The following is a 13,139-nucleotide window of genomic DNA, read 5'->3' as shown; positions in this document are numbered from 1 at the left end:
GTGTGTGTGTGTGTGTGTGTGTGTGTGTGTGTGTATGTGTGTGTGTGTGTATGTGTGTGTGTGTGTGTGTGCGTGTGTGTGTGTGTGTGTGTGTGTGTGAGATTTCCGTACCACTGTTGCTATAGTTATCGTTGTTGTTGTTGTTGTTTTCATTTGTTTTCATTTGTTTAAATATCATGCATTTAGATTATCGTCCGCCACATTACTAAATGTTGTATTTTCGCCTTACGCGACTTGTTTTAATGTATACCTGCGTTTCCGGGCTAGATTGGCGAGAACAGACCACATGAAATCGCTCCTTAATTGCTTTCAGGAAGAATGTTAGAATGGTAACATCCGACGCCTCTAGAATTTTCATTAGCAGCCAGTTGTGTGATGGCTTTACTGAAAGAACCCACCTCACTTAACTATAAATTCAATGTACCTCTAAAAAGCACACCGAATGCCAGTGAAACTATCCATTTCCAAAGGTGGGGCTGGTTGTTTTATATTGTTAGAAGCCCCTGTGTGTGTGTGTGTGTGTGTGTGTGTGTGTGTGTGTGTGTGTGTGTGTGTGTGTGTGTGTGTGTGTGTGTGTGTGTGTGTGTGTGTGTGTGTGTGAATACGAATACGAATACGAATACATTTTATTGTCATGAAACGTAGTGTTTATAAGACACGGGAAGATAAATAACCAAATGATTTCATTGTTTCTTTGTTTTGGAAGCAATTTTTTCACATTCTCTCAATTTAGTTTGTACTTTGTCTACTTGCAAAAGTTGACTTGGTACATCATATGAATATATAGGTCGATTAGTTTCACATCATGTGTGATTTTCGTAATTGGTTGTTTTCTATGCAGTTATCTAGAAAATGTATTTCATCTTCTATTACTCCACATGTTTCACATAATCTATTTTCCCTAGGTGTATTGCTGTATCTACCAGTTTCAATTTTCAGGTCGTGGGCTCTTATTCTTAGTTTACCACACAACGATTGTTTATATTTTCTTTGTTTTATGCATAACAGATATGGTTCTGTTTTATAATTTGTTACTATTCTTTGATAAAAATTTAACTTTGGTGAACTTCTTATTTGACCTTTCCATAATTGTATATATATATATATATATATATATATATATATATATATATATATATATATATATATATATATATATATATATATATATATATATAAAACATCAGAAATTGTGAAAGAAACAATTGAAAGTCAGCAGAGACTTTCTTCCGAGATTTGTTAAAATCTCTTAGCAGAGATAGAGAGAGAAATAAGTATCCCTTCACAGACAGCCTATTGGGAGCATCAGACCCTCCTCAAGGGGGACCGAGATTTACAGAGCAAAGTATATATATATATATGTGTGTGTGTGTGTGTGTGTGTGTGTGTGTGTGTGTGTGTGTGTGTGTGTGTGTGTGTGTGTGAGTGTATATTTGTGTGTGTGCATGCTTTTGTGTGTATGTGAATACTTGTGTGTGTGTTTGTGTGTATTTGTGTGCGTGCGTGCGTGGGTTGGCGCCTTATCCGACACCACTGTCCTTATCAGAACTTTGTTCTTTTTGACGTTATTATTCCTTTTCATCGTGTATTTTTTTTTAATGAGGAAGTAAATTCAGTCTGTTATCTTTTCGAGTTATGTTCTAAATTGACGTTTAAATTCAACAAACATGAGAAATCTCACTTTTTATAACATTTTACAAAATAATGCTAACTCCCTTCTTGAGGCACTGTCAAGGTTGAGAGGCACCATCGGGGAAATATGAAACATCTTAATAAAGATACGATTTCTCTAAAAACGTCACAATTCAATTTCATAATTTCTTTGGTACAAAGTTTGTAGCTATTATGTCCGTAGGGCGAATCAGAGAGTTAACCCTTTGAGAGATAAGCTGAGGGATCACGAACTGATTACGCGAGCGTCCTTGACCGAGCAAAATGGGGTCGCTTATGTGCGCGGTCGTTTTAGTTGAGATGTGCAATTATGATCTGTCAAGTTTATTATCAGTGTCGAAGAACAGTAAAACAACAAGTCAGCAGTAAATCAAATATAGACTTCAACAATTCTTCTTTTGGTGTTTTACCTGTTTTAAAATAAACCTGTCCCAGGTATGCAGTTTGTTTGTTTGTTTGTTCGTTCATGGACTGAAACTCCCACGGCTTTTACGTGTATGGCCGTTTTTACCCCGCCATTTAGGCAGCCATACGCCGTTTTCGGAGGAAGGTATGCAGTGGGTGGTGTCTTATCTGGGTTGACATACACCAGCCTCAGGTGTGCAGTGTGCAGTGTCTTACCTGTGTTAACATACACCTGTCCCTGGTGTGCACTGTGTGGTGTGTTATCTTTGGTAACATACACTTGCCCGAGGTATTCAGTGTGTTGGTGTCTTACCTGTGTTGACATACACCAGTCCCAGGTGTGCAGTGTTAGCAGTGTTGTCCAGAGCAGGCTGCAGGTAGCAGGTGCGAGAGGAGACGTTGAAGACAAAGGAGGTGCAGTGACTGTACTTGTTACACTCCCTGATACACTCCACCTTAGACCTCCCCCGCACCCACACCTCGTAACCACTGACCGCCAAGTCCTGACCAATCAGCCGTCGCCAGGATGACGAGGTCACGTGACCCAGCCCGGAGATCAGAGGCCAAAGGCCCGCACTGACCATCAGACCGAGGATCAAGCTTCTCGTGATTAATTCCATTGGCCGCAGATTTCTTGAGTTGCTGAACTTCTCTAAGATTCTGATTCGCACCGGAGATGATATTACAGAGAAATCGATAATTCTGTAATTGAAATTACAGCGCAGCTAAGAAATTGCATTGTGGGCCATCCTTGGGGACACGACCATCACGCTTTTAATTTAAAACAAATTCGTTGTCTACCCTCGATTGGCAAGTAACTATCAAGGGATTTTTGGCTTCCTATTATATATGCAGAAAAGTGTATACTGTGTACTGTCATTTATATGGCAATCAGCTTCAGCAAACTTGAGACAAGTAAAACTAGCACTGATCATAAGATTATTTTGTATGACTGGCTATGTCGAGCATCCCAAGCTATTTAAGTATTATGGTCTCTTATCCTAGTCTTTTCTATAACGCAGTTTCGGTCAACAGGATATTGAGTTCCTGAATTACACTGAAACGTCTCTTTTGTTCTTTGTCTATGCTTTCACTAACGTGGTTCCAAATGGAGCATTGTCCCCACGCATTGTAGCCCTGTCGTTACGAACGCAAACACAAAATCTGCACTTCTTGTATGTTAGAGCTCTGGCTTTAAGCTTTTCACGCAAAACAATTAACAGCAGCTACTGGACGATTTAAATGCATTCTCCTTTGATCGTGATCAAGTCCTGTCCATATTGCATGGGAAAATTCGATTTGACAAACATTTAAAAAGAACGATGGACACAAAAACGCAAGAAAGCAGATCAGATCAGAATATGTGGATATTTCAGAGCACTGTCTCCCCAAAGGGTTTTGAATCGTCCCCGAAACAGCCATGCTTAAAGGCACACTCCTTCCCGTGTGAATAGTTAGGCTCATCGTCTCAGATCCGGGTAGGCTATTACATGAGAACAGATCATCTTTCCACTTGGACACATACCACAAATAAACGCCATGACTGTTTGCTGTGGTGAGTTGGAATTTGTTAATGCATTTATATCTTAAAAAGCCAGATTTGGTTTTTACGACATTAATTCACCAACAATTCCAACTGTACACAGAGAGCACCCATGTTGTTTATTTTTGGTATATGACCAAGTGGAAGGATGGTCTTATCCCATGTATAAGCCAGGTCGGGTCTTGGACGGTGAGCCGAGCTGTTTACATTGGAAGGACTATGCATTTAAACCATTTAATTCGGCCGTACATTCAATACCTTAAAACACCTAAAATGATAACAGACTACTTCAAGTTGAGATAATCATACGTGCGTCATAGGAAGGTTAGGAAATGAGTCCCGCCGTCTCTGAAAGCCCACTTTTTGGACTTTGCACATTACCGTACGAAAGCACTGTCGAAGTGCATTTCAACAATGTTCCTGCATGAAAAATTGCATATGAAAGGGAAAACCCCCAGGAGCAGAGTGAAAAGACAGGAATACGGAAACACTACTGTGCATTTGGACCGGCTCCTAATATGGACCACCTCCGGCTCTGACAAACTAACGGTGTTAGAGCGCTGAAAACAATTTCATTCGCGGTATATACCTTTTGTGGATAATTTGAACATGTCGAAACAGTTGCTGATACATCAACCACAAAACTGTTAGGCTTTTTCTCCTTTTTACACTTTTGGCAGCGTTCACTCTAAATTTGACGGAATAGTTTCTGTCCACAGCCAAAGCTGTTATCACTCAACAAATGTGCTATATGTATGACAGCTAAGACTGTACTTGTTACATTTTAGCAGGGCCGGACTACCGGGGGGGGGGGGGGGTTATGGGGGTTGCGCAACACCCCCCCCCCCCTGGCCTAAACATGTAGCTCACTTATTTAAAACATTTTTTATTATTGTTTATTTTATGCCGTTTCATGCAAGGAGCGACCATTTTCCTATCTCAGAATATGACCTACCCATCAGCTTCAGGGGGCTTCGCCCCCTGACCCCCACGAGGGGCTCTGCCCCTTGACCCCGCCGGGGGGAACATCGCGCAAGTGGCCTGACTCGCAGGTGATATGTCGCTTCAGTGGGATGCCGCTATAGTTGGTTGTTGCTCAAAGGGGCAAATTATACCTGCGCAGAGTCAGCGGCACAGACGACGCACTGCCGATTATTGAGGTGATTCTCTTTTTTTCCCAGCCCGCTACACGTTGCGTGAAAAGAAAACAGGCCAAGTACTCGTAATAGTCCCTATCGCAGCATGCAGCGCTGCTGACTCTGCGCAAGTATAATTTGCCCCTAAATTGGTCGTGCTAGGGAGGGAGTAATTTTTCGTAAGGGGAATAACATTTTCGAACGAAATTTTTACTCGGAGTACACCTGTCGTTGGGAGTAATTTGTTCGTGCTATGGGGGAGCAACTTTTTCGTGAGAAGAGTAACAAGTTGTACGAAATTTTTAGTCTTGAGTACACCTGTCGATGGGAGTATTTTCCCGTGCTACACCGGCCGAGATTCAAACCCGTAACCAGAGGATCACTTGTCAAGTCCGTTGCTCTAGCAACTGAGCTATCAGGGTCCCTTGGCAATAGACACTTCCGTAAATAATTCATTGTTGAACTGATGCCCCAATATCCTGTGTTTGAACCTTATCAGTCAACAGTAGAATTACTGGGGTGGGGTGGGGCTGGTAATTTTATTTTGTTAGAAGCCTGTGTGTGTGTGTGTGTATATGTGTGTGTGTGTGTGTGTGTGTTTGTGCGTGCGTGTGTGCGTGCGTGCGCGTGTGCGTGCATGTGTGTGAGTGTGTGTCTGTCTGTCTGTCGCTGTCCATGTGTGTGTGTGTGTGTGTGTGTGTGTGTGTGTGTGGGTGTGTGTGTGTGTATGTGTGTGTGTGTGTGTGTGTGTGTTTATGTGCGTGTGTGTTTATGTGTGTGTGTGTGTGTGTGTGTGTGTGTGTGTGTGTGTGTGTGTGTGTGTATGTGCGTGTTTATGTGAGTGTGTGCATGCGTGTGTGCGTGCTTGTGAGTATTTGGACACTTTTATGCCAGGAAAAAAACCAAACATGAAGAGTGCGATGCGAAGGAGATCTGATACTTGGGGTTATGTGAAAACAACTAACAACACAAGAACAAGAAATGTAAAAACAGATAGACTGCCATCGGAATAAAGAACCAAGAATAGTATGTTATTGGAACGTTTAATTTATGACAAAGCAAAACGTTACATTTACTGCATTGCAACCCAGCGATCTTTTAAGTGCAAATACAGACAAACACTTATAATTAAGATAATAAACTTATCTGACAAATTGTCCAAGAAACAAGCGTGTGTCTTGTGGGCTAGTTTCTTGGACAATTTTTCAGGTAAGTTTATCTATATCATTTTAATATTTTTTTATTTTATCTGTATCATGATTAAGTGTTTGTCCGCATGTCCACTCAACGGACCGCTGGGTCGCAGTACAGTGACTGGAACGTTTTCAATAACAAGAAACCACACAAACACATCATAAACTGCCTCTGTTCTGTCGTAACACTAGAAACCAAGACACACTACGATGACACGATTTCATGGGATTCTGACCAACATGTACAAACGAAATCACAGTGCACAGTCAGAATTTGTTTGATGTTCACTGGGAAACCACAGAGCTCACTGCTCAGTTAACACTTCAAATACTCGATAGTAGTGAATGTGCAGTGCTTAAGACAACAATAGCATGGCCGCAGAGATGAATCTTTACTGATTCAGGAGACATTGCCGTAGACGTAGCGATGAATATGCGATACTCTGGGAAACAGAATCCTAGCCGTATTGATTAATCTGCAATACTTCATGAATATGATCAACATCCTATGGTGACGAATCTGCAATGCTTCAGAATACAATGTTCTAACCGCAAAGATGAATATGTAATGCATTAGCAAAAATGTCCTAGCCGTAGAGATGAATCTGCCAGACTTCAGGAAACAATTTCCTAACGGTAGAGACAAATCTGCCAGACTTCAGGAAACAATTTCCTAACGGTAGAGATGAATCTCCAGTGCTACAATGTTCTAACCGTAGAGATAAAGCTGTAAGGCTTCAGAAAATGACGTCCTAGAGGTAACGATAAATCTGCAATGCTTCAGAAAACAATGTACAATATGTAGTGATGAATGTGCAGTGCTTCAGCAAAATAAAGTATCCTAGCCGTAGGGATGAATCTGCAATGATTCGGGATACAACGTCCTAGCCGTAGTGATCAATCTGCAAAGCTTTGGGATACAACGTCCTAGCCGTAGTGATGAATCTGCAATTCTTCGGGATACAACGTCCTAGCCGTAGTATTGAATCTGCAATGCTTCGGGATACAACATCCTAGCCGTAGTGATCAATCTGCAATGCTTCGGGATCAACATCCTAGCCGTAGTGATCAATCTGCAATGCTTCGGGATACAACATCCTAGCCGTAGTATTGAATCTGCAATGCTTCGGGATACAACATCCTAGCCGTAGTGATCAATCTGCAATTCTTCGGGATACAACATCCTAGCGGTAGTGATTAATCTGCAATGCTTCGGGATACATCCTAGCCGTAGTGATCAATCTGCAATGCTTCGGGATACAACATCCTAGCCGTAGTGATCAATCTGCAATGATTCGGGATACAACATTCTAGCTGTAGGGATAAATCTGCAATGATTCGGGATACAACATCCTAGCTGTAGGGATGAATCTGCAATGATTCGGGATACAACATCCTAGCTGTAGTGATCAATCTGCGATGATTCGAGAAACAACGTTCTAGATGCAGTATTGAAGCTGCGACGCTTTATGTCCAGCAGAGTGGTCTCAGTCCTACAAACACGTAGATCCTACCATCATGCTGTGACGTCACCATTGGCACCATACGTCAAGAAGGGTGACGTTGACGTCAAATAAGACGGTGATCTGCGTCACAGCAGTTGGTGGCATGTTGGCGACTTGGGGAAAGTTCGTTGTTGAGACGTTGTCTACAAACAGCTGAAATTGACGAGAAAAGTGTTAATATTGCAAAGCCAAGAAATGCAGAGTTGTCTGTCTGTCTGTTTGGCTGTCGTGTCAGTCAATTTTTACTCCAGCTACAACCCTGCTTCCTGGATCGTACACTACTCAGAGCTTCACAAAAGTTTTTGAAGCGAGATAGTTTTTTGCTTCAGACTTCATGTTCTCCTCAACCACCTGAGGACCTTCCTGCTGAGCACGTCTCAATCATTTGTGTTGTTAAACAAAAACAAGCAAACAGAAAAAAGAAGAAAAAAACAACAACCAACCAACCAACCAATCAGCCAAACAAAACAAACAAACAAACAAAAATAAGCAAGCAAACAAATGATATCTTAATGTTAGTTATACAATCGGGACAGTGGTCAGCTTCAAACCCATATACAGGGCCGGACCAAGTTCGTTTGAGGGGGGGGGGGGGGTTCCAACTGAAGGCAGGGGTCCAAAGTCCACATTTTTTCTTCTCTGAGAGGTACATTGGATGGCCAGGGGGGGGGGGGGGGGGTTCCGGAACCCCAGGAATCCCCCCCCCCCCCCAGATCCGGCCCTGCATATAGAATCTGTGATGGAAGTGTACGGATTTGTTCTCAAGATTATGGGTATTGCACGACGGACATCATCCGGACTGTTTGGTTAACTGAATGATTCGGCGAAGAGATTACGAAAGGAAGCGTGCGTGCGTGCATACGTGTGTGTGTGTGTGTGTGTGTGTGTGTGTGTGTGTGTGTGTGTGTGTGTGTGTGTGTGTGTGTTTGTGTGTGTGTGTGTGTGTGTGTGCGTGCGTGCGTGCGTGCGTGCATGTACGTGCGTGTGTGCGTGTGTGAAGACAAATGACACTGACCTGATAGGTAGCCGCGGCACTGGGCATGATCCTGATGTGGAAGGGCTGACCCACGGAGAAGGGGATGGGGGTGTGGGTCTTGGAGCCCAGATTGCTCCCTCCCACCTGGCGAGCCATGTAGATGGTGTCTGTCATTCCTACGTAGTTGAATAGAAAGCTGACGTGAAGGGGGCGATTTTGCTTGTCCACCATCAAGTCAAAGTTGAACCTGTTGTGACAAATTGGATACAACAAATCTTGGGTTTCGCAGAGAAACACGTTACGAACGCAAACGCTTGACTGTATGAACTAGCATGTCCACCATCCATGCTAAAAACTACCGACACTTGTGTTTCATGTCATTTTCGATTAAACAAAAAAACGAATACGCATTTTTCCTGTTGAAAAATATCAATATTTATTTTAATAATTCAATATTTATATGCAAAAATAAATTGTCAAAGTTTATTCATAAAGTTGATGAACTAAAGTATACATTTTTCTCACCAAAACCTGTCCGCTACTCGAACGAGTATGTATACATTCTGACCAGAAGCGTGTCATCATTATTGTTCAGGAGGTAGCTGACACGAAGTGGGGTTGGGCAAAGGCAGCGTTCGCTCTGCACAAAATCATTAGACATAGAGCACACAATGACAAGTGAACTATTGTTTCTTTTTCAAATGTAGATACAACAACATTAAAGCGTGCTTGAAGCGGCCAGAGAGAATGAGAGAGTTGACCTGACCTGCGGTGTGCGGTGGCCGCTCCCTCCATACACACTGACCAGCCGCTGGTCACGGGGAAGGGCAAGGTCAGGGGGAACAGCGAAGGTGGCTGAAATACGAGGTCAAGATTCAAGCATACCGTAATGTCGGTCAGTTATACATACATGTGCATTGACAGATTGTCGTTAGAATTGAACTTTTAATACTGAAACACAGTAACATTTCCAACAAGAAGAACTTCAAAATAATCGCAACAATTTATTGACTTGAAACACCCCCACCCACACCTCGCCTCTTCACTACGCTACACACACGCACGCACACACACACACACACACACACACACACACACACACACACACACACACACACACACACACACACACACACACACACATATATATATATACGAACGCATGCACAAACCCACGAACGCGCACACACGCATAAAGGAAGGTGAGACAGTAAGTAAGGAAGTGAGTGAGTAAGCGAGTTAGTGAGTGAGTGCGTGAGTGAGTGAGTGAGTGAGCGAGGGAGTGAGGGAGTGAGTGAGCGAGTGAGTGAGCGAGTGAGTGAGTGAGTGAGTGAGTAAGTAAGTAAGTCAAGAAGGAAGGAAGGCAGGAAGGAAGTTACTTACTTAGTTACTTAGTTAATGGGTCAATTAGTTAGTTAGTTAGTTAGTTACTTAGTAAGTTATTTACCTAGTCGGTTAGTTGGTTGGTTAGTTAGTTAGTTAGTTTGTTAGTTAGTTAATTAGTTAGTTACTTAGTTAGTTAGTGTTTTTTTGTTTGTTCGTTCATGGGCTGAAACTCCCACGGCTTTTACGTGTATGACCGTTTTTACCCCGCCATTTAGGCAGCCATACGCCGCTTTCGGAGGAAGCATGCTGGGTATTTTTGTGTTTCTATAACCCACCGAACTCTGACATGGATTACAGGATCTTTTTCGTGCGCACTTGGTCTTGTGCTTGCGTGTACACACGGGGGTGTTCGGACACCGAGGAGAGTCTGCACACAAAGTTGACTCTGAGAAATAAATCTCTCGCCGAACGTGGGGACGAACTCACGCTGACAGCGGCCAACTGGATACAAATCCAGCGCGCTACCGACTGAGCTACATCCCCGCCCTGACTGAGCTACATCCCCGCCCTGACTGAGCTACATCCCCGCCTTGACTGAGCTACATCCCCGCCCTGACCGCCCTGACTGAGCTACATCCTTGCCCTGACTGAGCTACATCCCCGCCCTGACTGAGCTACATTCCCGCCCTGACTGAGCTACATCCCCGCCCTGACTGAGCTACATCCCCGCCCTGACTAAGCTACATCCCCACTGGGCGGTCTTAAAAGAAAAGTTTCATTGAAGTCCGATGACCATCCGTCATGTTGTTTCTGACGCTTTTAAACGTGCTGACGTCATGGTTATCACTGGCAGATTATTTTTTTTTTACCTCATAATTAACTGTTTGAACAACCACGAATTCAGTACTAAACATGTCCCCGACAACAAATTAAACTTCTTTGATCTCCTCACTGTCACAAAACGATCATCTATCGAAAACTAAATCAACTGAAAGTATGTTTGTCAAGTGTGAAAAAGTTAGAATTCTGCTCCGTGAAGATTAATGTTTGGGTGCTTTACTTCGAGAGATAGTGACGTAATATGCGAGCAAGTTCCTCAGTACTCAAATCGATGCTAAACACACATGAGGGCAGTTAAAAGTTGTAGTGGAATAAGCTAGACGTCCATCGATTGGCTGGATGTGACTCAAGATGATACGCCTCCGTTTTCTTGGTTTAAGAACATCAAGTATTATCTTCATGCACTGTTAACATGAGTTATGAAAGAATGCAGTCAGGATGTCCATTTACCGGATTCCTCCATACATGCTGCACGCAATCACCAGCCGTCTCCCATGATCCGTCAACTCTACACTCGAGGGTGACGTCATTGATGGTGTTCATGAAGTCCACAAAGCACGTCACTCTTCCTTTCAATGACGTCAGCGTATGGCTCCACGTCACACTGCCGTTGATGGCCGGTGCGTGCTGCACCATACAACGGGGCTCTGATGACAGAGAAGAAGTAGTTTTCAACATTTTTGGTTAACACATCTTTAAAGCCAGAGAATAAGTTTTCTTTGGGATGTGGAGAAATAGTAGTTAGAGTAAATCTTGTTTCCGACACACACCCCCCACCCCCCCACCCCCCCAAAAAAAGGGAAAAAATTCCGTACGGAAGACTTCTTTTTGAATACCTGATGAAACACATTTTCCTAGACATACATGTAATTCAAGAGCTAGATGGGTTCCCTATCAAGAAAAATTAATTATCAGGAATACGTACAATCTGATGCCCACTAGGTTAACCACATGTACATTTATTATTGTGGTACTCTGTAATATAATTGTGGTACTCTGTAACATAAGTGTACATAAAACCATGAATAAAATATGTGTATTTGAACAGTGTTTCGGTGTCTTACATGTGTTGACAAACACTTGTCTAACTTGTACAGTTTCTGTGTCTGTATGTGTTAATATTTTACCAGTCTGAACATGTGCCTTGTGTCTTGCCGCCTTACCTGTCTTAAAATTGATTTAAATCTTTCGCAATTGTGCAGCGTGAAGTGTTGACATACACCTGTACCAGGCTTGCAGTGTGTAAGTGTCTTACCTGTGTTGACATACACCAGTCCCAGGCTTGCAGTGTTAACGGTGTTGTCCAGAGCAGGCTGCAGGTAGCAGGTGCGAGAGGAGACGTTGAAGACAAAGGAGGTGCAGTGACTGTACTTGTTACACTCCCTGATACACTCCACCTTAGACCTCCCCCGCACCCACACCTCGTAACCACTGACCGCCAAGTCCTGACCGCTCAGCCGTCGCCAGGACGTCATGGTCACGTGACCCAGCCCGGAGGTCAGAGGCCAAAGGCACGCACTGACCATCAGACCGAGGATCACGTTTCTCATGGTTAATTCCATTGGCCGCCGGTCTCTTGCATTCCTGAACGTGTCAAAGTCTCTGATTCGAATCGGAGAGGATATTACAGAGAAATCGATAATTCTGTATTCAAATTTACAGCGAAAGTCAAAATAAATGCGTTGTTGGGCATCCTGAGGGACACGAATATCACGTGTTTTCTTTTTTAAATTAAAAAAATGCAAGTGCATTGATGTCTACCCTTGATTGGCACGTAACTGTCACGGGATTTTCGGCTTCTTATTAGATGAACACAAGTGTATACCTTGTACTGTCATTTATATTGCAATAAGCTTCAGCCAACTTGAGACAAGTTTAACTGAAAATTTGACTATTTGTGTGATTAGCTACAATTTCGTCGTCAGATGGCGATGTCAATGCGACTCGCTGTATCTGCAATAGCACGCAATTGTGTACATCTGAATCTAAAATGCAACAAACGACTGCGAGTCACACGAACTTATCGGCGGCGGTTAGTTTCAAAGAGCAAGCGCTATGCAGACAATTCGTCTGCAACACGACCTTACGTATCCAAGCAGCTGCTTCCGGACTCCCTTTTTAAAAATGTCAAAACTTCGAGTTTTGCCCAGCCGACCACGAAGGGCCATATCAGGGCGGTGCTGCATTGACATATAACGTGCGCCACACATAAGACAGAAGTCGCAGCACAGGCTTCATGTCTCACCCAGTCACATTATTCTGACACCGGACCAACCAGTCCTAGCACTAACTCTATAATGCCAGACGCCAGGCGGAGCAGCCACTAGATTGCCAATTTTAAAGTCTTAGGTATGACCCGGCCGGGGTTCGAACCCACGACCTCCCGATCACGGGGCGGACGCAACTTCGAGTTGTACTGATCTTGTCTTGATGAAAAAATAAATATTTTATTATTTAAGAATGTTTGTGTTACAAGCTGTCAGTATATTATTCAGATTTTAAAAGTTAGCTCTAGCGCCAAAACGAGGCGTCCGATTGTGGTAT

At 43.2% G+C, this 13,139-nt stretch overlaps 1 protein-coding gene across 1 annotated transcript; it reads right to left on the bottom strand.

Annotated features, from left to right (window-relative positions):
• Nucleotides 1-5,797: 5,797 nt before the first annotated feature.
• Nucleotides 5,798-12,361, bottom strand: LOC138969225 (uncharacterized). Its single transcript, XM_070341972.1, has 5 exons — nt 11,851-12,361; nt 11,046-11,242; nt 9,196-9,284; nt 8,469-8,676; nt 5,798-7,606 (listed from the first exon to the last, which is right to left on the bottom strand). Exons 1-5 carry the CDS (start codon nt 12,344-12,346, stop codon nt 7,478-7,480), a joined length of 1,119 nt encoding a protein of 372 aa, XP_070198073.1. The 5' UTR covers nt 12,347-12,361; the 3' UTR covers nt 5,798-7,477.
• Between the last annotated feature and the right edge of the window lie 778 nt (nt 12,362-13,139).

The sequence above is a fragment of the Littorina saxatilis genome, linkage group LG6 (genome assembly GCF_037325665.1).
Source record: "Littorina saxatilis isolate snail1 linkage group LG6, US_GU_Lsax_2.0, whole genome shotgun sequence".
In the NCBI taxonomy this organism is placed as follows: domain Eukaryota; kingdom Metazoa; phylum Mollusca; class Gastropoda; order Littorinimorpha; family Littorinidae; genus Littorina; species Littorina saxatilis.
This window is presented reverse-complemented; position numbering and strand designations above follow the sequence as displayed.